At 35.9% G+C, this 27,194-nt stretch overlaps 1 protein-coding gene and 1 long non-coding RNA gene across 4 annotated transcripts in view; one reads left to right on the top strand and one right to left on the bottom strand.

The window, feature by feature from the left end:
• MIPOL1 (mirror-image polydactyly 1) overlaps positions 1–27,194 on the top strand; it is a 189,679-nt gene that overhangs the window by 19,601 nt on the left and 142,884 nt on the right. Inside the window, exon 2 of one of the 3 annotated variants that reach the window (XM_039351806.1) lies at positions 2,668–2,746. The exons of the other annotated variants lie outside the window; for them this stretch is intronic. Coding sequence (XP_039207740.1) covers positions 2,734–2,746 — 13 coding nt within the window. The 5' untranslated portion in view covers positions 2,668–2,733. The remainder of the gene's footprint in view (positions 1–2,667; positions 2,747–27,194) is intronic. 3 annotated transcript variants of the gene reach the window in all.
• Positions 1,244–11,721, bottom strand: LOC120311813. The gene is made up of 4 exons (XR_005557737.1): positions 11,616–11,721; positions 10,585–10,652; positions 5,668–5,774; positions 1,244–1,528 (listed from the first exon to the last, which is right to left on the bottom strand). It is a non-coding gene; the product is annotated as an uncharacterized LOC120311813 (long non-coding RNA).

Raw genomic sequence — 27,194 nt, 5'->3', positions numbered from 1 at the left:
AGGTGATCACATGACCCCGGGACATGGCAATCCTCATAAATATGAGTCAGTTGCCAAGCGTCTGAATTTTGATCATGTGATCATAAGGATACTGCAATTGTCGTAAGTGTGAAAATCAGTAATAAGTCATTTTTTTTCAGTGCCATTGTAACTTTGAAGAGTCACAAAATAAACCGTTGCAAAGGACTACCTTTGCAAAATACGGGACAATACATGCCCACCACCTACTTCTGATTTTGGAGGATATGAAGCAGATTATGAATAAAAATTATATGTGGGTAAATAGAATTATGTGTGAAATGATAACATTTAGAGTATAGCAGTATAGAACCAAGATACTCAAAGGAAATTGCAAGCCCTTCAAATGTAGCTACCTACATGCTGATGAAAATTTAACATTATCTCTGGGACATGTCAAAGCTGATAGCCAACTATAACATTTTGCAGTTGTTTAAGGTTTTGAATACTTCTCAGTAGCAGCCTGTACAATCCGTGAGGTAGTCATCTTACATGGGGAAAAAGGAATTTGTGATAATGATCATATTACCTGCCTCCATGACAAGAAGCTGATGGTATGCCAGCCAACACTATGCAAATAAAGACAAGTCATTCTATAATATGAGTTTTGGACAAGGAAAAACCGAGAATGGAAATGCAATTGACAATAACAACAATAACAAAAGAAAGGTGAAGTTCTGTGTTGGCTGAGGTAATGAACTAGCATTCAGAATTGAGAAGAATATGAAGAAAAAAAATTGTCATTTTTTTAATGAGATCCTGTGCCTAAACCTGTTATAAGTTAGAGGTGGAGATGGTATTCACATACTTGAAATATGAAATATTTGTTTTAAAGGAGTGATAAATTACTTACCTTTTATTTTTATTCTTAACGTAATAGAGATTTCTCATGCTGTCTTTTATACATATATTGAACTTTTGTTGATTTCATGACTGACCTTTTGATTTGCCAGTATTTTTAAAAAAATAGCTCTGGGGAAATGCAAATCCTTTTGTGAAGGATTTTGTCATGACATCAAAACTTGGCACAAATATGAGTGTTAAGAAAACAAGCTGTTTGTTCTCTGGGGAAACTATTCTATAAGGTAGCTATGCTTTTTATATGCAGTTGCCTTGTAGATTAAGTGATTTAGTTTAGTTTGGCCTGAGGCAAAACGTTTCAGGATAATTTCAAAGATCCTGGTTTCTGACTTAACATTAGGAAAACGGGTTGCATTTTGCAGTCTCTGCTTTTTTATCAGTTGCCTTAGCTATTTCCATTGTACCTTGCACATTTAAAATACAACACTATTCATATATACCTAATCTATCTTTATTTGGTACTCAGCCAGATTTAGAATTTCATAAATGAATAATTACTATTTAACATATATAATGGAGATAGAGTGGTGGGGGTAGGGTGAATCCCAAAATATATTAGCACTACAACTATTTAAACACTTTGGTTCAGCTGAATGTCTTCTGAAGAGATGCTTAAGTTATCTTGCCTCATCTTGATATGAAGAAGCTTCTGTGGGAGAGAAACAGAATCACTATGAACCAGAGATTCATCCATCTAGATATGATGACTTTGAATTCTATCTGCTCCAGTCTGCTAGCCAATCATCAAAGGTCATGAAAATGTAAACCAGGAATTTCTGCTCAGCCATCATTCTCCCTCTCTAAAACAAGTGATGTGCTAAGATGGTTATGTGATCAAGATGGAGAAAAAGAATTAGGTGCTAGATAGATATTTATAGATATACATTGCTTGTTTCTCTTTAGGGAGAGAGAGAAAATAAATTTTCTATACGTCACAAATAATTACAATTTTGTTATGTGTTCAAACAAAAGATACTCTTTTTGCTTATGCTCTTAACCAAATGTCAAATAGTATAGATGCTGAGCAACTGTTAAAATGTTAAACATTGGCCTTAGACCAGGGACATCCAACCTGGGCCACTTTAAGACTTGTGGACTTCAACTCCCAGGATTCCTCAGCCAACTGGCTGGGTTATTTTGGGAGTTGAAGTCCACAGGTCTTAAAGTTGCCAATGTTGGACCCTGCTGTCTTAGATGAATACTTTTTCCATTTCTCTCTCTCCTTTTTCCATTTGTGTTGTTGATAATATTATATCTTAATACAGCTTGTTCTTATGTTGGTATTCCTGAAGTTGTTGGGCATGACTACCTTCTCAGGTTGCTAAATCCTAAGTATGGGCCACCAACTGTTTCTGGAGGGCAAAATGGATGCCATTGTACTCTACTAGCCCAAGGTGAATGTGATCTTTTCCTTTGTTTTCCTGCTCCATGCTAAAAGTGATGTTTTCTGGCTTTTGGAAGCTTAGGTCTCACTCTGCAGTTGACTGCTGCACTTTTCTTGTAGGCCAACATCTGTCCTTTAAATCCTCTGGCAGAATGCCCCCTCACCTCGGTTGGTAGTCACTTTCTGCAGCTCTCAAATCTCCTCATCTGCAGCTACTGTTGCCAACTATGTTCCAGTAGCATAGTTGTTTTAACTGGTGCTTGATGTGCCAAGTGTCAGTGGTTGGGAAAATATTTTCTTTCTTTCATTGAGCTACCCACTTTTCTGCTCTTCTGTTTTTTGTTTTTTTAATAAATCCACCACTGCGCCATTGAAATGCTAGAGCTTTTTTTTTCTTTTTCCAGATCAAATGTCAGGAAAAGCAATGAAATGATGCACCAGTGAACTTGTAAAAAAAATAAAGCAGTAGAATGACTATTGCAGGTAAAGAAATAGATAATTAAAAATATTTCTGCTGCATTTTAAACTGGGGGTATCATGCATATCTACCAAAAGTTATAACTACTATGCTACTGAGAGATGCAGTCCTGAAACAATAGTTACATTGCAGGTAGTCCTCACTTAGCAACCACATTTGGGAACAGCAATTATATCACTGCAATTATTAAGTGGAAAATTATATGATTGTGATGGATTTATGACATCACTGCACTTGCTAAGCAAAACATTATGTGACTACAACTTGCAATTTTACTTCCACATTTTTTCATTAACTTTGCGTGTCACAAGCTGGTTGGGAAAATGTGGATGGTGATTGTATGACCCCAGAACACTGTAGCAGTCATAAATACCAGTTGCAAAGCTCCTAAATTGTGATCACATGACCTTGGAATGTTGTGATGGTCGTAAATGTGAGGATTGGTTGCAAAATGAGGCAATCAATAATCGAGAACTACATGTATTGAGCCAAATCTTTAAAAATGCAACAAGGTGTTTTATTAAAAAGCTGGTTATGCACTCATATGTATGCATGATAGTGTGTTAACTTTGTCGATAGAAATGTATGTAACTTTGTTGTGTGTGTGTGTACATACACTTTTTTCTCTATCTCTCATGGTGATGTTTAATTTTGACAGCTAATTTTTGCTATTCTACAGTTGCTTTGCCATGAATTTCAACAAATTGTTGATTTATACCAATCACTGAAAATATAACTGGGAGAATGAATATGCATGTCCTTTTCATTTCTCATGTGATAGATCTGACTGTGGCTTTTGTTGAAAGAAAAGATGGTGATGCAAAAACAGCATCATTCTATTCTGTTTATAGAAATTGACCAGTTTTCCTGAATTGGTCCCTAAGCCTATAATTAGTTGATTTTGTCCAATTCTTGCTTACTTCAACAACAATAAAAGAATTTTTCATTGAATAATTTCCCATAATCCAGGGAACTCTCTTGCTGGTTAATGACTACTATAATGCTTTATCCTAGTATGCCCCACACTATACTTATTTCATTTGCCATTTTATTCATCTTTGGTAGAAAATTCCAATTTAAGTTTATACTCAAAATAAGATGATGTTATCCATAAACTTAGCCACTTCAGTATGTTTGTTCGTTTAATAACATTTATGTGACTGCCCAGGTAAAAAAAAGTCAGTGTACAAAAATTTACAAATATTAAGCAACACAATACATTAAAAACCAACCAAAACCATAAAATACTGACTACATTAAAATATTCTGCAACTCAACCATTGGAACTCCAATCATCTGTACCAAAGAGACTAGGGAACATGGTCAGGGGCAACCATTGTTGGGGGGCAGATTATTCTCAAAAGAGCGCCAGTAAGAAGGCATGAATCTGAGATCCCATACAGTGACATTTTTTCAGTGAGTAGACCTATTGGAGACAGGAGGGATAGACAGATACCCTAGGGAGCAGGTGGTCCTGCAAATAACCCAGTCTCGTGCCATGCAGAGCTTTATAGATTATTTATTATTAAATTTCTATGCCACCCCTTCTGCTAAAGCAAGTAGATGACTTATAGTCATATAATTAAAATATCATATGAAACATTAAAATGTTAAAATAATAAAGTAAACCATACAAGATACCATTCCCTTAATTGGGGTCCCAGGCCAGCTGGAGAGCTACGACTTCAAGTCCTTTTGAAAGGTCAGATAGGTATAGTGTTGGGAGATAATTAAGGCATAAATGGCCATGAATCACTCCATCCCCTGCCTAAAACAGGTACTGTTGGCACACCTGACGAAGTTATCCAAAGCTCTCCTGTACAGAACTGCTACATGCTCTTCCAGCAGGAGCTATGAATCCATGAAGACTCCTAAATTGCACACTAAATCCAAATTGGTCTGTGCCATCCTACTCAGAGACAAGGATGGAAATTCTCCAGTTCCGAGATCCTTGGGCCCCAAACCCACAGCCACTCAGTCTTGCAAGTGTTGATCCCAAGCATGGTCCTTCCCATCCAGACCCTCTAGTCTCCAGACACAGGGACAAAAAATTGATAGATGTACAATTAGATACCATCAGCATAATCAAGCTACTGCACCCTATGCTGATGGATGAACCTCTCCAATAGCTTTATACATACGTTAAAAAGAAGAGGAAAGATAGTAAACCTTTGTGGCACCTCTATACCATCTGAAACCAGCCCTGGAGGAAGGAGAACGACTGAAGAGCAGTACTCTACCCCAATCCAGTAAGCCAGTTCAAAAGAATACCATGGTTGAAAGTATTTTAAACTATCAAAAAGTCAAAGAGAACAGGAATGGATACATCCCATCCTGAACAGGTCATTCACAAAAGTGACTAATATTGTCTCAGGACTCTATCCCTGCTCCTTCTCACATGGATGCACTCACCATGGCATAGATGCATCCATATACTCTCTATCTAGAAAGCTCAGCCAACCAGGAGGTGCATGGATCTAAAACACAGGTTGCTGTACCCACAGAACCAACCACCTTCAAGGCTAACAGAATCAAACTCATCCCAGATGCTATCACAAAACCAAGCCCCTGCCACCTCTAGAGGACTAGCTCAGCTGAGTAACTCAGAGTGCCATCCCTAGCACAATCAAGTTTTCAATTGCTTTCTTGGAGTTAGATACCAAAACAAGTGGAGGTGGTATCATCAATGGGGGGGGGAGATATTTGGTGGGAGTTATATTGATTTTTATTGCTATACATCACCTATGTGTGAGTTGGGCGGCCATATAAATATATTTAATAAATAATAAAATCAACATACTGACTGCTATTATCTTCAGACTTTTAATCATACGATCTCTTTGTGTGATTCTCCCATTCCATGTTTGTATAAATATTAATCAGCCTGGAGGATAAGGGGGAGCCCTTAGGAATAACACAGAGGTACCTTTATGTGATGAACACCATCTTGTGGAAATATACCAGTAGGAAGATTAGATCATTTGAAAACAGTCCTCTCAAGACCAAAACCTCTTCTGTATGAATCATAGAGCTCTGGTGGCACAGATATTTACAAAATGTCAGTATGTGTTCCCATTAGTTCATATGTTTCATTACAGCACGGAAGGCAACTAAATTCAACAAATAAATAAAACTAAATATGTCTAGGTCTAGGACAGTGGTTCTCAACCTGTGGGTCAGGACCCCATTTGGGGCGAACGACCATTTTACAGGGGTTGTCAAACAACCCAGTCCGCCATTTTTCCCCCCTTTTCCTTAGCTGTGCTACTCCCTTTTATTCTATTGGCTTTTGAAAGCCAATAGAATAGACTCTCTTGAATAGAGTCTAATTCTATTGGCTTTCCAAAGCCAATAGGAATTGTCCAGGCTGTCTCTGCCCTGCTGAGCCCGCCAAAAGTCCCATTCTGCAAACAGTGCTGCAAGTTGTCTGCAGTGAAGGCGAGCTGTCTGGAAGCTTCCACCCCTCCCTGCTGAGCAACTACTAAAAATGTAAGTAAAAGAGGGCCAGGGAGGTGGGAGGCCGGCAGGCGCAGGGAGGGTTGCTGGCACGCGTGGGGCCCGGCGGGTGCCTTACCTCCCTTGGGCTGGGCCAGCTGGTGGCCCAGCCGGTGGTCGGCCTGTGCCGTCTCTGCCGCTTGCCAGCTACGCCTCAGCCGGCGCAGGGGGTGGCACCACGCATGCACGGCGCTCCCGGGCAGGGAAAGTCCTTGACTTACGACCGGTTGGGTAGTCCTCGGCTTATGACCGGTTGAGGGTCGCGGCATTAAAAAGGTTGAGAACCACTGGTCTAGGAGAACTATCTCCATTGCAACGACCAGTTTTCCTTTCAAAAGAAGGTGTTAAAAATTGATATGGCAGGCTTAGATACTGGAATACTTTCAAATGTACAGTTCTCCTCGAGCTTATAGGCTCCAAATGTTAAAGAAATAATAGCAATAAGCCTTGCTTTTGTTCAAAAGGATTGCTGAATAAGGTTTATAGTTTGATAAATGTCATACACTTGCAAACTACCTCTAATTTGTTAAATCATGTGACTATAGAATAATTTGATAAAGTGAGGATATTAGCATTATGTTTAAGCATACTCTGTCTATTAGGCACATGATTTTAATAATTTAATATTTCATAGAATAGAATAATTTGATAACATATGCAAGCAGTCCTCGACTTACAGCAGTTCATTTAGTGACTGTTCAAAGTTTCTACAGCACTGAAAAAAGTTACAGTTTTTCACACTTACAACCAGTGTAGCATCCCCATGGTCAAGTGATCAAAATTCAGATGTTTGGCAACTGATTCTTATTTATGGCATTTGCAGTGAGCCTGGGTCTCATGGTCACCTTTGTGACCTTCTGACAAGCAAAGTCAATGGGAAGACAAATTCACTTAACAACCATGTTACTAAATTAACAACAGTGATTCACTTGGTGGACTCAAGGTACCGAATTTGAAATTGTATTATGATGCTGTGGCCTTAACATTAATTAGTGATTGGGTTAATTTAACAAATGTAGAAATACTCCTCTTGGAGGGTTGGGATTTACTTTTTGGATGGCATGCCTATTTAATTTTTAATAAAAAAGTTGACTGGGTTTTTAAATCCCATATTATAAGGATTTCTTTACTTCGGGTTTGGAGGAAATATTACAGAAGTGATTCTAAAATACCATTATGGGCTATACCTTGGCATGCGATAGAGGGAATAAGGAGAGGAGTTAAGATGGATAGTGTTTCTTATGCACAATTGCTTAGATGGGATGGTAAAATTTGGCAGTTAAAATCTTTGGAAGATTTAGCACAAGAAAATATTATATATTCATGGTTTCAGTATAGACAAATAGCGGACAGATGGAAGATAGATCGTAATGTGGGCTTGCTTAGAGAAGATGAAAATTTTGTTAAACAAGTAAAAGATCAAAGACGAACTCATATTAAGAGAATTTATGGGTTGCTAGTAGAATTGGACTCAGAACCAGAATTAATTAAAGAATGTATGATTAAATGGGCACAAAATTTTGGTGAACCAGTTCTACTAGATACCTGGGAAATCATCTGGGTGAGAAATGTTAAATTTACACAAGCCCAGAACTTAAGGGAGAATTTTATAAAATGTTTTATAGATGGCACCTTGATCCACAAAAAATGTCTCGTATGTATCCCAACTTACAGCCCAAATGTTGGAGATGTGGTTGTTTGGATGCTACTTATTACCATATTTGGTGGTCGTGTAAAAATATAAAAGCCTTTTGGATTAAGATATGGTGGAATATTCAAAGAATTTTTAGAAGGAGGGTAAAATTTACACCACAATTGTTTTTGCTAGGTATTGTTACCGATTGTGATACTAAGGAGGTTATATTGATGTTAAATTTAATTACAGCCGCAAGGTTGTTAGTAGGGCAATACTGGAAGAAGGAATCTTTGCCTACTTTGCAAGAGTGTTTTTTTAAAGTATCCTATCTGGCGGAAATGGCAAAGATTTTGGCTTTTTTAAAGGATCAATCGCAAGAGAAGTTTTTTGTGGTATGGGAAAAATGGATAGATTTTATACAACATAAGTTGGATATACAAAAATATTACTTAGTTTATCAATAATTTATATACAAATTTTAATATTTTATAGATTGTATTATTTCTTTTTCTTTTTATATGTTTTATTATTATTTTACTTTCTTATATTTCTTTTCTTCTTTCTTTCTCTTTATTCTTCCTTTTTTTAAGTATTTTCTTTTTTTCTTTAATATTTATGTCTTTTTTATATATATATATATTATTGTTAATTATTCTATTAGTAGTTTAAGTAACGTATTTAGACTTATCTATGGTTTATATTTTTTTTTAAGAATTCAAGAAAATTTAATTAAGCCTATATTCAGCTCTGGGAAAGTTGAGGGAGGGAGTGGGACGGTTGGAGTGGGTTGGGGAGGGTTGTTTTTTCTTATTTTGTAAAATTTTAAAAATTTTCAATAAAAAAAAAAAGTGATTCACTTAACAGCTGTGGCAAGAAAGTTCGTAAAATGGGGGCAGAATTTACTTAACAATTGTTTCACTTAGCAACAGAAATTTTGAGCTCAACTTAAGTCATTAGTTGAGAATTACCTGTAATTATAAAGTGGGGATATTTGCATTATGTTTAAGCATATCCTGTCTAGTTAAACCCATGTTTTTAAATGCAAAGAACTATGTTTTGAGACTAAGTGATCTAAGGTGAGTCTAAGGGCAAACATTGGCAGTATTTTATAATATATACCCATCCTTTGTTCTGGAAATGCTGAAGTTCTATTAGAATAAATTATATTATCATTTACAGAAATCCTGAAACCATAAAACATATCTATATCTTTTAATTGTTTGATTTATGAGAAGTCATTTTGCTTAAGAATATACTAATATACCACTGGATGTTTTTAAAAAAACTTTTTCCAATATAATGTCTGAATCCAAATTCATAAAGAGTTAGAAAAATGAGATGTCTGAGCTATAGGATTCATAGGGATTTCCTATGAAGCCTATTTAATCAGGATAACACTGTTATTAATATTCATAGAGTCAGCTGGAACACAAATGATAGACTATGGAGCCTAAAAAATTACTTCGTGAATTTATTAAAAGCAGCTTAAAAAATTAATGGAATTCAAGTAAAGTTGGTGAATATGAAAATCTTATGTTAGCAGAAAAAGAATATTTTAAAAGAAACTTTCTTTTAATACCAACTTGCACTAATACTTTTGAGAGATTTTCATTAGTACTTAAAGGAGGAAGATGCATGAATGGTCATTTAAAAGGATTTAAAGACATTGGCACATTAATTTTCACATGAATAATAAGTAGTTTCCAAAAGCAATTAACTTACAGTGTACAAGATTTGAATAAGAAAATAAGACTATGACATTAAAGGGCAAAGCAAATGTGCTCTACATTTTAAAATTACTAATATGTCTTCTAATAAAATAATTTTATTCATCTCTTCAATGGAAGTGATCCAGATATAGATTTTTATCCAATCTGTTTGTTTATATTAGGTCACATAATGATTAACGAGATACCCTTATGTTGTTGCCAGAAGCATATCCATGAAGAGTATCCAAAACACAGCTTGACAGTTCAGAATTATGCCTCAAACTGGATATTATTATTAAAATAGCCATTTGGTTAAGTCTTCGTATTTGGAGAGTATATTTTTTATCATGTTTATGTCCTCATTTTATTTAAAATCTGTATTAGGCCACCAGCACAAAATAATACATGTTGTTTGAGAACGGTCTAACACTGATCTTTACTGTACTAAAGAAAGTTAGTGCTGAAGATTATTATACAGTTGGAACTACAAATTTGAGAATGATTAAAATTAAAACTTTTAAAACTGGTTCAACTCAAAATGAGTCACTCTCAAGTCACACTGAAGTCACATTACAGCATATTCTTTAAAAAAACTACTCAAAAGTAGAAAAACTACTCAAAAATAAATTTTGGTATTATTTAATCCCTTCTAAATTCATGCAGACTGAAATACTATACATACTTATCTGGGACCATCCTACTGAATTAAGGGGATGGACTTGAATAAGATGGAATGTTTTTCATGAGTAATGATGAGTCTATGTTGAATTCAATGAGTAGTAAGTACAACTAGAATTGGATTGGCTGGAATCTTGGGAATAAAACTTAATATGAATTTAAATAGGCAGCTAAAATTCATTCATGTCATGACGGCCTATTTCATTAGTTCAAACTTGAACAATTCCCTGCAATAAACATTTTTAAGTATTTATCAGTTACTTTAGTTAGTAAAACATTGATATAGATAGGGTGATGAAGATTAAGACTTAGGAGACTGTTTTACCTGTCAAAAACTATTAAAAACGCCGTGTTTTTTTCCAATGTACTCTGTTTCAAATATTACTTTGATACCTATTTAAAGAAATAAAATAATAGAATATATTTTAAAGAAATAAAATATCTGTTAATAAAATAAAAGTTAAAGCCAATTTACATTAACATATTTTGAAATTACCTGTTTGATTAGAAGAGGTTGTACTCTTTTTTTTATGTAAAGGCAGAATCTGTATATGTTTTGTAGCAGAATCTTTAGTCTCAAAGGTGCTTTTTGAAAAGGCAGGTGGACTGTTTTTTTCCATGAGGAAGAAGAAAAAAATGTTTCGCTTCTCATCCAAGAAGCTTCATCAGTTCTGATGGTGGGGGATTGAAGGATTATATTTCTTTGCAATCATCTGGTCGTTAGCATTCTCTGAGAGCTGTTGAGGCCACTTGGGAGTTTATCTGTGCCCTAATGATGATGATAATGACTGGATGACTACAAAGAAATACAATCCTTCCAATCCTCTTCGACTATCCTATCAGAAGCTATTCTTCCATTCTCCCATCATCCAGTCTTAACTCTCAGTACCTATCCTTCCATCCCCCCTCTGCCATCAGCACTGATGAATCTTCTTGGATGAGAATGGAAATGTTTTCTTCTTTTCCTCAAGGAAAAAAATCAGTCCAGTAGTTGAGACAACTATGACTTGGATGACTGAGAATCTCCACAGACCTGCCAAAGTAAATTTTGTACCATCTATAGCCACAGATAAGCTATACTGTAATAAAACATTATCTCAACTTTCTACCTGAAATGAATACTCAAGACATTTAAATGAATATTAAAGCATACACACACACACACACACACAGAGAGAGAGAGAGAGAGAGAGAGAGAGAGAGAGAGAGAGAGAGAGAGAGGTAAAAATGCTTAAAATAGTAGAATAAGAACATTGAGGTTAAAACCCTTTCTCCAAATCTGCCTTGAAATCCTGTGTCCACCAATTATTTGTAAGCTAGGTAATTCTTACTAGCAATTGATTATGGCAACCATACCTGGTGAGTATATTTATGTATGCAGTGAATGGCTTTCGTCCTCCAAGGTTCCACCATGTTGTCATCTTACTTTTGCATTTCTTTAGCTAAATGTGGCTGTTTTAATGGATATTCACAGTGTGTATCCAGGAGAGGGCAGTATTTTTCTATACCAGGTGTATAAAAGAGCATGCCCTGCTTAGACTGCCAATGTTTCTTGTAATTACTCCCAGTATATTTGTTGCTTGCTTATGAATTAACTTGCATTTATGGAACTAAACCATTCCAATCATTTAATTACACCTGAGGAGCTGAACTATAATTGCTTGCTTCCAAGTAGGATCTGATACGGCTTGAGCAGTATTAATTTGGTGTTTACTTTTCTGAGTGCTAAAAGCATTAAACTGATTGTGCAGTGGGATTACATTTTACTAATTGCCAGCATTCATTAGCTGGGTAAATGGTGATGAAGTATGACTGTATATTGTGAAGGGATAAAGCGGTGGTTTTAAATAGTATATTACTAGGCATATTAAGGCCCTGAGATGTATTTTAAAATACTCCAGAGATTATTAAAGACAGTAGTTTCTTCATCTCTTATGGTAAGAATACTTTATTAAAATGCTTCAATTATTATGGACCTTTTTGTGCAATAAGCAGAGAAATGGCTTCATTGAATTCAACACATTCCTTTGATATTAATAACATCTTTTCATATTTTGAGCTAATCCAAGAATAAATGAAGAATTTAGAAAAAATGCCAATTCCAAATCAACACAATGGTACAAAATTGAAAAAGGCAAAGTTATTGCTTCCTTTGAGGACTTGTCTCAGGAGCTCAGGTGTTCTAAATGAGGGAGTTTGTCCCCTCTGCTGTTAGAAGCAGAAGATACCCTCCATAAAGGCCTGCCTTGAAGTATTCTGAACTCTGAAACGAGGCCAGAATACTGAAGTCTATCGTTTGGGGAAAAAAAATTCTTTTAAATTTCATAAACATTTAGTATGTGCTCACTTTGCACATGCTGATATAATTGTACTTCATTTTCCGATCATGTCAGATATCTAAGTAATGAAATGTTGGCTTATTTTTACACTGGTGTTTCTTATAAAACAGTATTGTTTCCTTTGCTGGCATGGTGGCTTATATAATTTAATAAGGCTGTAAATAGAGAGCCATTGGGAGGAATTTCATGTCATGCATGTATCAGAAACATCTAGAGAAATCAGATGTGATCAAATTATGCAAACGTATTTACTACCAATATTGTGAAGCAACAGAAAAGTAACTCTCTTTGCTTCACTGGAACTGTTGATTCTGTTTTATAGTAACTGTTGTCAGGATTTTGTTTTGAGAATTAGTTCTCAGTGCTACCGTTGGATGCAATGGAAAGCAGAATAAATCACAATCTAACTGAACGTGTGAACAAAAAAATTATTTTATTGTGAAAGTCAATTTAATGTCACCTGTTAAAGTAAACAAGTTTTATTGTCCTACTATAAACATTTTTAGTCATTTGTCTTGTAAATTCTCTGACAAATAAGGGCAAGGTATAGGTGTGCTCTGATATATTGTTTTAAGTTTATTTACCTAAACTTGGCTTTAGTTTAGCTCTGAAGTCTTGGAGCAGTACACAAAGTCTTTGCCAGATCAAACAAGCTTAGCACTATAGTACAAGAGAAGGACAGGTGAAATGGTAAATGACTTGTGAGATATTGATACATAGCCCCAGGGGCAATGCTAATGTTCAGCATTGCCTGGAATGCATTTGTTCTTGCCGATACCTTTTAAAATAATAATGATGAAATTTTCTTATTTAATCTTAGAATGTAAGATTTGTGTTAGGTTAGGCAGATCCCAGGCTTATCTCATCCAAGATTCTATTCTTATAGTGATCACCTAGACGTCAGTGGAAAACCAAATCTACAAGGATGAAGTGGTACCCTTCTGCTCAGTTAGTGGAAATATTAGCTTGGAGAGATGTGAATAAATAATATATAGCAAACATGATTAGTGATTAGCCTTATCCTCCATTAATTTGTATAATCCCTTTTTAAACCATTCGGATCGATGGCTGTCATTAAAACTTCTAGTAATTTATTCTTGCAATGGGTAAAGTGATTTTTTAAACTCCTACCATTCAGCTTCATTGACTAATACCTTGGTTCTTCTGGACAACATAGTGTGTCCCTTCCAACTTTATTATTATTATTATTATTGATCATCGCACAGTCCGCCAGATGTTCAGACTGGATTTGGCATTTTGTCTACCTATCGAGTCCTTACCCAGGACCTGGGATAGGCAGATGTGGATGTTTGATGGTATTACAGATATCGTCGCAGGATGGAAGCAGTTCCTAATACGGCTGCCTTTTGCAATTGACTAATAGCGAATTTGTCAATGCCAATGGTGTTCAAGTGGTGCTCCAGTTGTTTTGGGATTGCACCCAAGGAGCCTATGACTATTGGTACTACCCTTGCTTGCTTTTGCACAGTCTTTCTATTTCTATTTGTAGGTCTTTGTATTTTGTTATCTTCTCCAGTTCTTTCTCTTCTATTCTGCTATCTCCAGGCACTGCCACGTCCACTATCCAGACTTTTTTGTCTTTCTTATCGACAATTGTTAAGTCTGGGGTGTTATGTTGCAGGTGCTTGTCTGTTTGAATTCTGAAGTCCCAGAGCAGTTTAATTTATCATTTTCTATGACTTTCTCTATTTTATGATCCCACCAGTTTTTGCTTACAGGCAAATGATATTTTTTGCAGATCTTCCAATGCACCATTGTTGCTCCTTTGTCATGCCGCTGCTTGTAATCAGTCTGTGCACTCTTCTTGCAACAGCTTACCAAGTGGTCCACTGTTTCTTCAGCTTCTTTGCATAGGCGGCACTTACTGTCTGTTGCTGTCTTCTCAATTTTGACTTTGTATGCATTTGTCCTTAAGCTTGGTCTTGTGCAGCCAGAATTAGTCCCTCGGTCTCTTTCTTCAATTTTCCTGCTCTTAGACATTGCCAGGTCTTGTTATTATCTGCTTTCCCAGCTATTTTTTTAATGTATTGGCCATGTAGTGCTTTGTCTTCCCATGCCTCTATTCTGTTCTTCATTTGGTCTTTCTTTATTATCATTATTATTATTATTATTATTATTATTATTATTATTATTATTATTATTATTATTATTATTATTGATCATTGCACAGTCAGCCAGATGTTCAGACTGGATTTGGCATTTTGTCTACCTATCGAGTCCTTACCCAGGACCTGGGATAGGCAGATATGGATGTTTGATGGTATTACAGATATCGTCGCAGGATGGAAGCAGTTCCTAGTAAGGCCGCCTTTTGCAATTGACTAATAGCGAATTTGTCAATGCCAATGGTGTTCAAGTGGTGCTCCAGTTGTTTTGGGATTGCACCCAGGAGCCTATTACTATTGGTACTACCCTTGCTTGCTTTTGCCACAGTCTTTCTATTTCTATTTGTAGGTCTTTGTATTTTGTTATCTTCTCCAGTTCTTTCTCTTCTATTCTGCTATCTCCAGGCACTGCCACATCCACTATCCAGACTTTTTTGTCTTTCTTATCGACAATTGTTAAGTCTGGGGTGTTATGTTGCAGTTGCTTGTCTGTTTGAATTCTGAAGTCCCAGAGCAGTTTAATTTTATCATTTCTATGACTTTCTCTATTTTATGATCCCACCAGTTTTTGCTTACAGGCAAATGATATTTTTTGCAGATCTTCCAATGCACCATTGTTGCTACTTTGTCATGCCGCTGCTTGTAGTCAGTCTGTTCAATCTTCTTGCAACAGCTTACCAGGTGGTCCACTGTTTCTTCAGCTTCTTTGCATAGGCGGCACTTACTGTCTGTTGCTGTCTTCTCAATTTTGACATTATTATTATTATTATTATTATTATTATTATTATTATTATTATTATTATTATTATTATACTAGCAGAGAATTTTGGAAGCTGTCCAGCACCCACTGAGGATATCAGTGGGGAAGAACAATTTATATGGAGCAAAGCAAAACGAAAATAACTACAAAGAAGTTGAAGCCATTTCAGTGCCTGTAATTTCCAGCTGTCAAATCAGAAAAAGACATTTTATTAATTATGTTTATTATAGTAAATATTTATAGTTGTAGATCATTAACATTGTGTGGAATAATTAAATATAATCAATATTTTACTTTAATATTATGAATTCTTTTTAAGGATTTATTTTTAAGGCATATAATATATGAATTGACATTATTAAAACAGAGTGGATTAGAAAGTTCTTATGATACTAAGTGATTCAACAACTGATGATAATGGAGAATGCTTTGGTAATCTTATTAATGTGAAATATACACACAGATCTCTTGTCTATATGCTAGTATAGTTTCTCTACTATCTGATTGATGTAGCTGTTTTATTTCAGAAGCTCATGGGATCAGCTGTGGAATCTGATGATACAGTACATGAATGGACACATAGAGTATTTGTATTACCGTACAATATTTTGTCAGAAACAAATGGCAGGATAATTCTCCCATTAAACCTGTTTTGAGAAATCTGTGGTTCAACAAAATACAGAGGTATCATGCAGTTCCCTTTTTCATCTAGCCATCTACAAATACTTATCCATTATTTCACATTTCAGAACCTCAGCAACCAGTTCAGCTTCTGTACCTTTAGGGGTCACTATATCCTAAGAAAGGTTAAAAAGGTTCAAAGAGGTCATTGGGAGCATATGTGTTTATACCTTAATTAATGCCTGCCAGGATACTATTATGTTTTGACTTGAACGTAGTGAGCCATATAATCTGTTGATCAGTGTGAATTTCCTAAATTTATCAGTTGCTGTTAAAAATATACTCTTACCATAATGACACTCATTCATTTGAACAACTAGTTGAACTGAGTTAAGCTTCATATTAATAAGAATTTCCATCTCTCATTTTAATACTTAGCTCTCTTTATGATTAACGATGTGCTTATAAAAATGTGCTTTTTTCCCTTGGGTTCTTTTGGAGGTTTAGGATTAATTCCATGGCTAGTAGGTTTTGTAACTGAAAATATCAAGGCAAACCCAAGTTTGGGGAGACTTACAGTGTTTTGTCCAGATTATTGATGCAAACTAACCTTAGCATTATAAAAATCCTTTCTTTTTCCCACTACACTGCTTGTATTATAAACCTTCACAGAACCTAAGTAATTTAATAGCAGCATTAATCTTTAATAGACATCTATTAATGTCTATTAATAGAAATATGTTGAATCCTTATCACAGTGACAATGGTCTGCTTTCCTTGAAGGAAAGACCTATCTTCTCCTAGAATCAGACATCTCCTTTAATTGCGTCCAATTTTTACCTAAAAAAAAAAATGTGGACCCCTCCCTTGCTCTACTTTAAAAGCATGACTGTGGAAAGTGGTTTTTCAGTGTAGTGTTTACAATTAGGTGAATGAAATCTGTATTTCTTTTTAGCAATTGAAAATAGATGAAAGACATGGAAGACTGCAAAGAGGTATAAAGGAGGATAAAAAACAATGGAACAAAATAGGTTCTCAGTGTTACAAAGAGAAAAAATTAAAATTAAAAGTGGAGTTGGCAAAAGTGCTTAAGGACGATGATAAAAGAGTTCAGGAAACAACAAGCTGACTTTTATTTGATACAGTATTTTACAGATTTTAAAGCATGGTGGCTGAAAATTTAACCAGGTTTATTAGAGAGTAAGACCCACTGGAATATTCATAGTGCTTTGTGTGCTGCCCAGCCCAAAGGACTTTTTCTGCCCCTTTTCTCTTTCCCTTTGTAAAGGTTTGCTTGAAGGTTTGGGAATCCTAAAGACACGAGAGACTTGGGTGAGAAGAAAGGATTGCCTCAGATCCGACAGGGCTAGTTTGTGGAATGGGAAACTGCTTCTGCCCATTTGGGACCATTTTTCACAGCATGTCTGAGACCTTTTGTGTACCCCCCCTGCATAAAGTGGGAATGCAAGGGTCTCTGGTGGGAGGGTGGGAGAAGGAAGGGTTAAGAAAATACCTTTGCATGAATAGACTTCTGTTTCTATTCAATCCACTGCACTCAGTAAAACTTCTAAGTAAACATGGTTAAGGTTGTCTTGTTGTGGGGGGTAGCTCGTACTCAGGACATTCAATATATATATGCTGTACTGTTCAAAATCTAGGGGGGGGGGTGAATAAACAAGGAAAAATTTTAAGTTGTAATGTATTTAACTTTAAAAATATTTTTTTTTACCTTGGTTAAGACTTCTATTTTTTCCCCTTTTTTCATTCATTTACTTTATTCATTGTCCTGTTTAATGCATTGAATACTTTGGAGTCAATGTGTTGTGAAGACAGTGGATCCTGTGAGGTAAGTGTTATTGTTAGAAAATTGGAGTAGGAATGGATATTAGATATGTTCATCACTGTAAGTTGTTTATATAAATGAATAAATATAAATAAAAAATATTATTCCCGATAGCATCCAACCCATGTAAAGTAATACACACACTTTCTACCTTTTAAAATACAGTTTGTTAGATATAATCTCCAAAGCACCTGAAGGCAGGACAAGAAGCAATGGATGGAAACTAGTCAAGGAGAGAAGCAACCTAGAACTAAGGAGAAATTTCCTGACAGAACAATTAATCAGTGGAACGGCTTGCCTCCAGAGGTTGTGAATGCTCCAACACTGGGATTTTTTAAGAAGAGATGGGACAACCATTTGTCTGAAATGGTATAGGGTTTCCTGCCCAAGCAAGGGGTTGGACTAGAAGATCTCCAAGGTCCCTTCTAACTCTGTTATTCTATTCTATTCTATTCTATTCTATTCTATTCTATTCTATTCTATTCTATTCTATTCATTAGTCCATGCATATTAAATACAATTGCTTATTGCCAAGACAAATTTGCTTCTCTTAATCTTGCATTTATATATTTTAATGTACACTGGGTATTTAGTGTTGGGACTAGTCATAGCTAATCAGGCCTAGATTAGATCCACTGAACTCAAGTTAGTCATGACTCCTCATATTGTACTGATTTCAATGGATTTACTCCAAAATTCTAAACAGTCCAAATGGCCAAGGACTGCTTCCATTAAATTCAACTGGCTGAAGTAATTCTATAGCTAAACTGCACTCGTTTCAAAGTACTCACTGCTGAGGGGTGGGGGGTGGAATTGGAAATCCTGAGGAATACTGAGCTTTCTTTAGAGTCCATTGTTTGAAGTTAATCCTATCCTCAGCTGGCTTAACATTATGCCAGTGTTGTGTTTGGGAGAGTTGGGTGTCATGTCTTCTCTTTTGCCTACCTCATTCTCCATGTCTTTTGGCTCTTGTCCAAGCAATTCTTCACTAGCGGAACAGTTTTGCTGGCAGATCTTTTTGCTAGCAAACCTCAGGGTCAATTGGCAGAAAATGTTTTCGGCTGGCAGAAGGGGATCTAGGCCAAGGGAAGTGATTCATTCCTCATTTTTACACTCTCCAGCCGATGCATCCAAGTTAGGTTAGTCTGGATGAAACCCCAAAGCAACTGGCACTGTACACTTTTGGAGTTGTCTTGTATTCAGTGTGCTTCTCTGATTAAAATTTCAGAAAATTATTGTATGTAACATAAGCATCTGCTGTTGGTAGCATTTTACGCAGAGGTATAAAGTTTAATTTTAGATTGCTCTAGCATTACTACAGGTAGAATGAGAAAGAGCAGAACAAAATTTTCATCGAAAACCAGTTTATGTCCCCTGAGGGATGCATCAGAGATGAGATGAGTACCAGAGATTTTGGCTGCATGCTCAGTAACCTTTTCCCCTGCAAATAAAATTAATTGGCTCATTATTGTCAAAAGTGGCCTTATCTTTAAGAAGTCTTAAAGTACAAAAGTATAATCATTTGTAGTGTATCCTTTTGTGTTCCTGGGTCAATGCATGCTTACCTAATTTTATAACATCAAATCTATCATATTAGCATTAATATTGTGTATAAGGAAGGATTTCTGCTTAATTAAAGGGTATCCAGGGATGTAACCCTGCTTCATTTAAAAATATAGATAATTAAGATTTGGTGAATTGATGAAAGCTTATATAATAAGAATGTGATCTGTCAAGTATCTCAGTAAATATTTATAAAATATATGTGCATGTATTGTATGTGTGTGTGTGTGTATGTGTTGTGTACATGATACATATGTTCAATATTTTCTTGCCTTTATGTTTTTTTAGACAACATCAGTAGTATGTTTCCTAAATAAACCCCGCAGCTACTATGTTTGGAAATTATGTAATAAATCCATATTGATTGTTATGAGATCCTGAACTTCTGTGTTTAACCTAACCTGCATTACACTGAGAGATAAACAGAATATTTACTTATCCCTTATGAGCTGCTGCTGATATGTAAATTTATTCTTTCACTTTGCACAAATATACTTTTGAGCTACTGCTTAAACACTTCAGGGTCCTTAGCTAAACAGTTTTAATGATGCTTCTAATATTATGAAAGTGTGACATTTGATTAATACCTTGTGTAGTTGTGGTGCTGCAAGAAAAATGTAAACAACACACAAATAAAGCCCCATGCATCTGAGTCATTGTGCAACACCTAGATAATTGATCATTTTACTGTTTATATCCATCTTGACATTTTTTTTTTATCAGCCAAAGGCAGGTTTCATTTGGATTCTTAATCTGAGATTTATTTGGATCTGAAAGTCATAGCTGGGGTTCCCACAGGAAATGGTCCATCTATCAACAGATTAAATGGCAGTCCTGCAGTTGTTAAGGGAGCTTTGCATTTTACACACATGCAGACTCAACTGCTCAGCACTGTGCAGAAAAATTAAAGTAGTAACCCAGGTTTAGGAACAATGTAGCTAAAAAGTCCCATATTTGCTGAATGACAAAGGGTTATATAGCAGCATTTTCATGTTATTATTCGTGCTTGAATTTCTTGTTTGCTTTGTTGAGTCTGCTGACGAATACTAATAAATGCCTGCTACAATCCAGACGGGAGATGCCTGGCAACAAAGCTATGCGGTGGACCTCCCTGATCTTCTCCAGTTCACAACCTGACCTTTTGAAAAATTGCCTGGGCTAAGCTGCAGAATTTGGGTGTAATGGTTATTGTTAACTCCAGCTTTAGGATTTATTAATTTGTGTGATCAAGATTTACCTATACTTCAAAGTTTCAAAAGACCAAACACAATCATCCGTCCATTAGAGCTAACATTGTGTTTCATTGAATTTACTCTCCCCCCGTCCTATTATCTGTCCAGCAATACAGCTATTTTGATTGTATATGTCAGTGGAATCTCAGAAATGCTTTTAAAGCACAGCAAAAAAGATCTGTGGAGAATTGAATTTTTCCCAAAAAACCTAATCCTGGAAAATAATACTGTGGTAATGAATTGTGAAGGGGAAAAAAAGCAAATAACAGGGAAAAGCCAGTGATATTTACACAGTAACTGCTTAATGATCACTCTTGACATTAAGTACTAAAATTAGGTTTAGCTTCAAAAAAAATGGTTATGCAGTACTGTACTATCTAAACTAAGATAAAATTAACTAAGCTTAAGCAGCAATTCTGTGCATATTTATGTGAGAGTAAATTATACTTAAAATGATGAGATTCACTAAAGCGAAAGCAATTTTCAGTGGTACAGATTTAGAGTATTTTCCCTATCCCCAAGCGTTGTCAATTCCAGAAAATCTACTCAGCTTTATAACACTGATGTATTCCTGAATATTTTGCTTGCTGCTTATTATGTGTAACTGAATTTTTTTGTTAGAATTGTTCCAAATGTATTTCTTTAAATATATTTTCAAAACACTTGATGTTGTGGTATAATCCTAGGGTCAAGATTCAAAGAATCTCTTTATTGTAGGGACAGCACCATCACTCCGTTCATGCAAGTGTCTTGCTTATGTTAGTACCAGTCTTCCTATGCACCATATCCTGTACTAACTCAAAAACAGTTTTTCAAAGAGAAAAGAGGATATAATAAGGAGGATGGAAAGCAATGAAGTCCCAGTGCAAAGCAAAGTTGCATGACTGTTACTTTATTTCTGTCCTTGAAAAATGTTAGCAGAGAATTATGTCTACAAATGACTTCATCTTTTTTTCTCTTATTGTAAAAAGGATTGCGATGTAAACATATGTTAAAAATAATGGCCAATTGTACTTTAAATAGTTGGTAGGGTCTATACCAGGGGTAGGCAACTTTGGCTCTTTTATGACTCGTGGACTTCAACTCCCAGAATTCCTGAGCCAGCCATGGGAGTTGAAGTCCATGAGTCATAAAAGAGCCAAGGTTGCCTACCCATGGTCTATACATATATCGTAGGGGCAGCACGGTGGCTCAGCAGTTAAGATCCTTGTCGGCTGGGGAGTCGACAGCCCAGGTTCAAGACCTGAGCACTGCGCAATGGGGTGACCTTCTGTTCTCACTCCAGCTTCTGCCAATCTAGCAGTTCAAAAGCATGCAAATGCAAATAGATAAATAGATACCGCTTCGGTGGAAAAATAGCAGCTCCCTGTGATGTCATGCTGGCCACATGACTGCGGAAACATCTTCAGACAGCACTGGCTCAATGGCCTTGAAACAGAGATGAGCACCACCCCCCTCCCCCCCATAATCAGCTATGATTAGCAGAGTAAAGGCTGCAGGGATTCCTTTTATACTTATACAGTATATCACATATGGCCTTCAAAATTCTGGAACAATACTAGGTGGCAGCAAATAGTTGGATTTTTTTGTTTTGCTTTTTTGTATCCCTGCCATCTCATTCTCCTTATTATATTTATGTTCAGCCCAAATTTGATATTCCTATAAATTATTATTTGTTGTTGTTTTTGTTAGTTGCGAAGTCGTGTCCGACCATCGCGACCCCATGGACAACGTTCCTCCAGCCCTTCCTTATAAATTATAGGATTACTCATAAAATAAAAATATGTTTTAATTATGAGCTCACAGTACAGCAAAAAAGACTAAGGGATATTAAGGATGAATGTAGTGTACAACACTTAGTCTTATAAGTTACAAAGATGAAGCTGGCTTCTAATGTGGTTTCTCTAGAATTGTTATGTAAAACGAACGTTTTCACAAAGGTAGAAAGCATCTTCCCAAACAAGTAAACATGGAGAGCCTGTGTAGTGAGGAACTGTATGCCCAGCTATGCTGGCTGATTGCAAGGGGTGTGTCCTGAAGGTGGGTGATTGCTTTTTGTAGATGATTGAGTGACTGCTCCCTACTGAGTAAGCAGAGGCTGTAGGGAGGAATATGTGGAAGTCACATTCCAGGAACAAACCTATTGAGCTAGTGGATAGAGAAAGTAAACAAGAGTTTGCCAACAAAGTTAAAAAGGAGTCTTCAACCATTTTTCTAAGTGGATAGTCTAAACTTGCCTAACCTGAGAAACAAGAAGAAATAAAAACCTTATACTGATAAGAAATAAAAGTGAATTATGAATGGATAAAAAGCTCTGCAATCATGTCCTATAAGTTTAATGGCATGTTTGCATTCATAGCTGGGTGCACATATGTGCAGAAAATGAACATTTGTTGTACTGCTTTAAGAAAAAAGAATAAAAATTAAGAATATTGGAGTGATGACTATCTACCCTAAACAGATGAGAAAAGATAAAGACCTACTAGATCAAACGGGGAACTGCTGGCAGAGGAGCCAATTCTCCAAAAAGAAAAGAATCGAATGAAGAGTAAGCCCAGTAGATGAAAGTGATAATGAGAAGAAAGCAATGTAGAAAGTGCTATACATGTTTTCATCTGAAAGAAACAGATTCTGAGCATTCAGGAAAACAAAAGAAAGCACAATAGAAAAAGAGAAGGATGCTAGATTGAGGCAGTAGATGTAGTTGTTTCCTGAAAAAAAAATTAAAGAAAAGAAAAAAAAGAGAGGGAGGGTGAGAGAGAGAAGAGAAGACTCGTGGTAGATGGTGACTCACTATTGTAAGACATTGAAATAACTGTATGAATGGATACATTGGCTTCTGAAGTGTGCTGTCTGACAAGATCAAGGATTAAGAATGTAGAAGAACAACTTCCAAGACTTATCAAATCCAGTGACAATTATCTTTTCTTGTTAATCAACATGGGGCCAAATGATAGGACAAAGAACAGCTTCAACAACTATATCTGTGGACTTTAAAACTCTGGGAAGAAGACTGAAACTAAAAAATACGAGACTCAGTTTTGCTCTCATCTATCCATCCTATTGGTAAAGAAAACTGGAAAGAGAAAGAAGATTATTGCAAATGAATAACTGGCTACACAAACAGGATCAGCAGGAGAGATTTGGTTTCTGTGGCCGTGGTCTTAGTTGTATGGTTGATGGATTATGTCACAGCATGAGTTTCATTTCATAAGACCTGAAAAAAAGTTGATAATGGTTTCCTAGCCAGATTACAGAACTTTCAGGAAGAAGAAATATAAATACTATCATTAGAGACTTTAACACAGGCGTGTCCAACCTTTTGACTTGCCTGAGCTGCACTGAGTGAGGAGGAATTGTCTTGGGCCATATATAAAATATATAATATAGTTAATATAGATAAATAAGAAACTACCATTTTTTAAATACTTTTATTACAATTTTGTGGGGCCACATTACTAGTTGTCCAGGGCCACATGCGGCCCACAGGCTATGGGTTGGACATGCCTGCTTTAACTATCCAGATAATTCTTGGAAAATCAACTCAGCCAAAGCTGCAAAATCAAAAATTATTCATGAAGCTTGCTTACTGTTTCATATTCCCGAAGGCTGAAAATGAGGAACAAAGAGATTGGCTCTCTTTCAGATTATGCTAACTAATAGGAGAAACTAATTAAATATATCATGTTGGGCTTCACAATACTGTAGAAAGGGAAATTAAGCAGGTAGTCCTTGCTTAATGACCCCAGTTGGGATTGGCAGATCCGCTGCTAAGCAAAGCAGTTGCTAAGTAGGAAATCTTATAACAATGTCAGCTTTCCAGTTGGAAAGATACAAGACCACTGTACTCAGTTTCACATCTTTGATTTTTGTTTACCTTCTAACCACTTCTCCATCCTTTGGAATGCTCGAGTGCCTGCTTACTGTCTCGTACACATTAAAAGCAAAGCAGTTGCCCCGTTGTTCAGGGATGGGAGCCATGGGCATGTCACACAAACAGCTTAGTCTCTTGAAATCCCTTTGCCTCCAGTCTCCCCATTCTAGGAGGCGGAGAGAAAAAAGGCAAGCAATTTCTGTTGGCAATTTCTCTTTTGCCCAACCCTTTCAATACGCTCAATCATATTGTTCTCAATATGTAGAAAAGTAAACAACATACTCTCTAGAAATCCTTTTCTCTCTAATCTCTGTTCTGCAAGTGCAGGGAGAAAAACAATAGAGGTCAGGCACAGGACATGTACTTTACGGACTGTAGATCACATGACTGAAGAATGCTGTTAAGTTTATAAATAGCCTATAAAGTTATTTTTTCAGTACCATCACATAGTCATACACTAGATATCATTTCAAAGTCAGAAAATCTCCAAAATTGGAAATTTCTAAGAAATGAGATATTGGGACTACAATATTATTGCACACCATTTCAATAAGAAAAAAATGGAAAGCAGCTTAGAAAATCATTGTGCAGGACTATGAACTATATACAATTGTTACATACAATTGTCTCGAAGGAGCTTGCAAGTGTAACCTTTCTTCAATCTTTGATAAATTCTGAGTGATAGGTGTAGTGCCAAAAGATTAGAGAAAGTCCTGTGTTTTATCCTCAAAAGGGGGAAAGATGAGCTGTGTACTTGCAAACTGATCACCTTAATATCAATATAAGACAAAATTTGGAAATAGTTATTAGGCATTTAGAAACTAATGCATCTCTTAGCAGAAACCTCCATGGGTTGATCAAGAGCAAATCATGCTAAACTAATCCAATCAAACCAACAACCCAACTACCAACCCCAGCTACTAATATTCAAACATATCTCAAACTAACCCAATTTTCTTTTCTGACAGAATGCAGGATGCTCATGAGGATGCAATACATAATAGTACACCCTGATTTCAGGAAAACATTCAGACAAGTGAAGATAACATTAAAATTGGTCTGGGCTATATTGTTATTAAATGGTTGAGGAAGTGCTTGAACAATTGTACAATTAATGTATTTAATTGGCTCTACATCCAAGTGGAGGTATTGAGTACTGCAGATGCATGTTTTAACCCTGCCTTGTTCACCCATATTAGTTAAGTGACTAGAGTGGAGGATTATAATAATAAAATAACAAAATAATGATAATAATAATAATGGTGATGATGATAATAATAATAGTAATATAATAATAATAATAATAATCAGAATAATAATCAGAATAACAGAGTTGGTAGGACCTTGGAGATCTTCTAGTCCAACCCTCTGCTCAAGTAGGAAACTGTATGCCATTTCAAACAAATGGTTGTCCTATCTCTTCTTAAAAACCTCCAGTGTTGGAGCATCCACAACTTCTGGAGACAAATCGTTGCACTGATTAATTGTTCTAACTGTAAGGAAATTTCTACTTAATTCTAGGTTGGTTCTGTCCATGATTAGTTTCCATACATTGCTTCTTGTTCTGCCTTCAAGTGCTTTGGAGAACAAGTTGACTCCCTCTTCTTTGTGGCAGCCCCTTAGATATTGTAATACTGCAATCATATAATATATAATTAGGTTAAAAATTGTCACATTTTCAGGTGTCTCAAAGATAGAAAGGATATAAAATTATTTATTATTTAATAGTATTTATGTTCCATATATATTTTAGGCTGCAAATGACATAATTCCAATGCAATGGAATTAAAACAATTTAAACAAAAAACCAGGCATAAACGGGGGCCAAAAGTAAAGCAGATCTCCAACTGATTCTTGCTAGATGTCTATTGTCTATTGTCTTGCTAGATGTCTATTGGATGGGCCAATTCTTTTTTTTTTTTGCAAGTATTTTCTTGATATATCCTGGCACTGTGCCAAATAGAGCCTCAAATTAATCTGAGGACCGTGTCAAGACTCAAAAAGTTGTTGAAAAGATGGGATATGGGGCAAATCCCAGCAAGGTGAATTTTTACAGAAGCATACATGTGCAGACTTACATTTCAGTAGGAAAAATCGAAAGCATCAATATAGGCTAAAGGAGAACACACTGAGCAACAGTACACATGATAGGAATCTGAATATTTTGGCAGATCATATGGTGAATGTGAACCAATAGGGTGAAGCATCTGACAAAAGCAGTCCTATTTTTTTTTAATGAGAGAAATAAAATACCAAGGTTAAGAAAAGTAATTATGTTCTGTTCTGCATAAGTCAGAATAAGACTGTTACATCTAGTTTCACATTTTAGGAAGGGCATTGGCAAACTATAGCATGTTCAGTGGAGAGTAATCAAAATGGCAAGAGACCCAGAAGAACAGTGTATGAGAAATTGTTGGATGTATAGGTACGTTTAACCAGAAGAAAAGATTGCAAGGAATTGTTGACAGTTATTTTTGTGTATCAGAATGGCCATCATGTAAAGATAAGGGAGAATTGTTCAGTTCTAAATCCTGGGTAAGAAATAAGGGAATTTAAATATGGAAATATATTTAAATT

The sequence above is a fragment of the Crotalus tigris genome, unplaced genomic scaffold (assembly GCF_016545835.1).
Source record: "Crotalus tigris isolate CLP2741 ecotype Arizona unplaced genomic scaffold, ASM1654583v1 scf7180000018371.15429387391:27106975, whole genome shotgun sequence".
NCBI lineage: Eukaryota > Metazoa > Chordata > Lepidosauria > Squamata > Viperidae > Crotalus > Crotalus tigris.
This window is presented reverse-complemented; position numbering and strand designations above follow the sequence as displayed.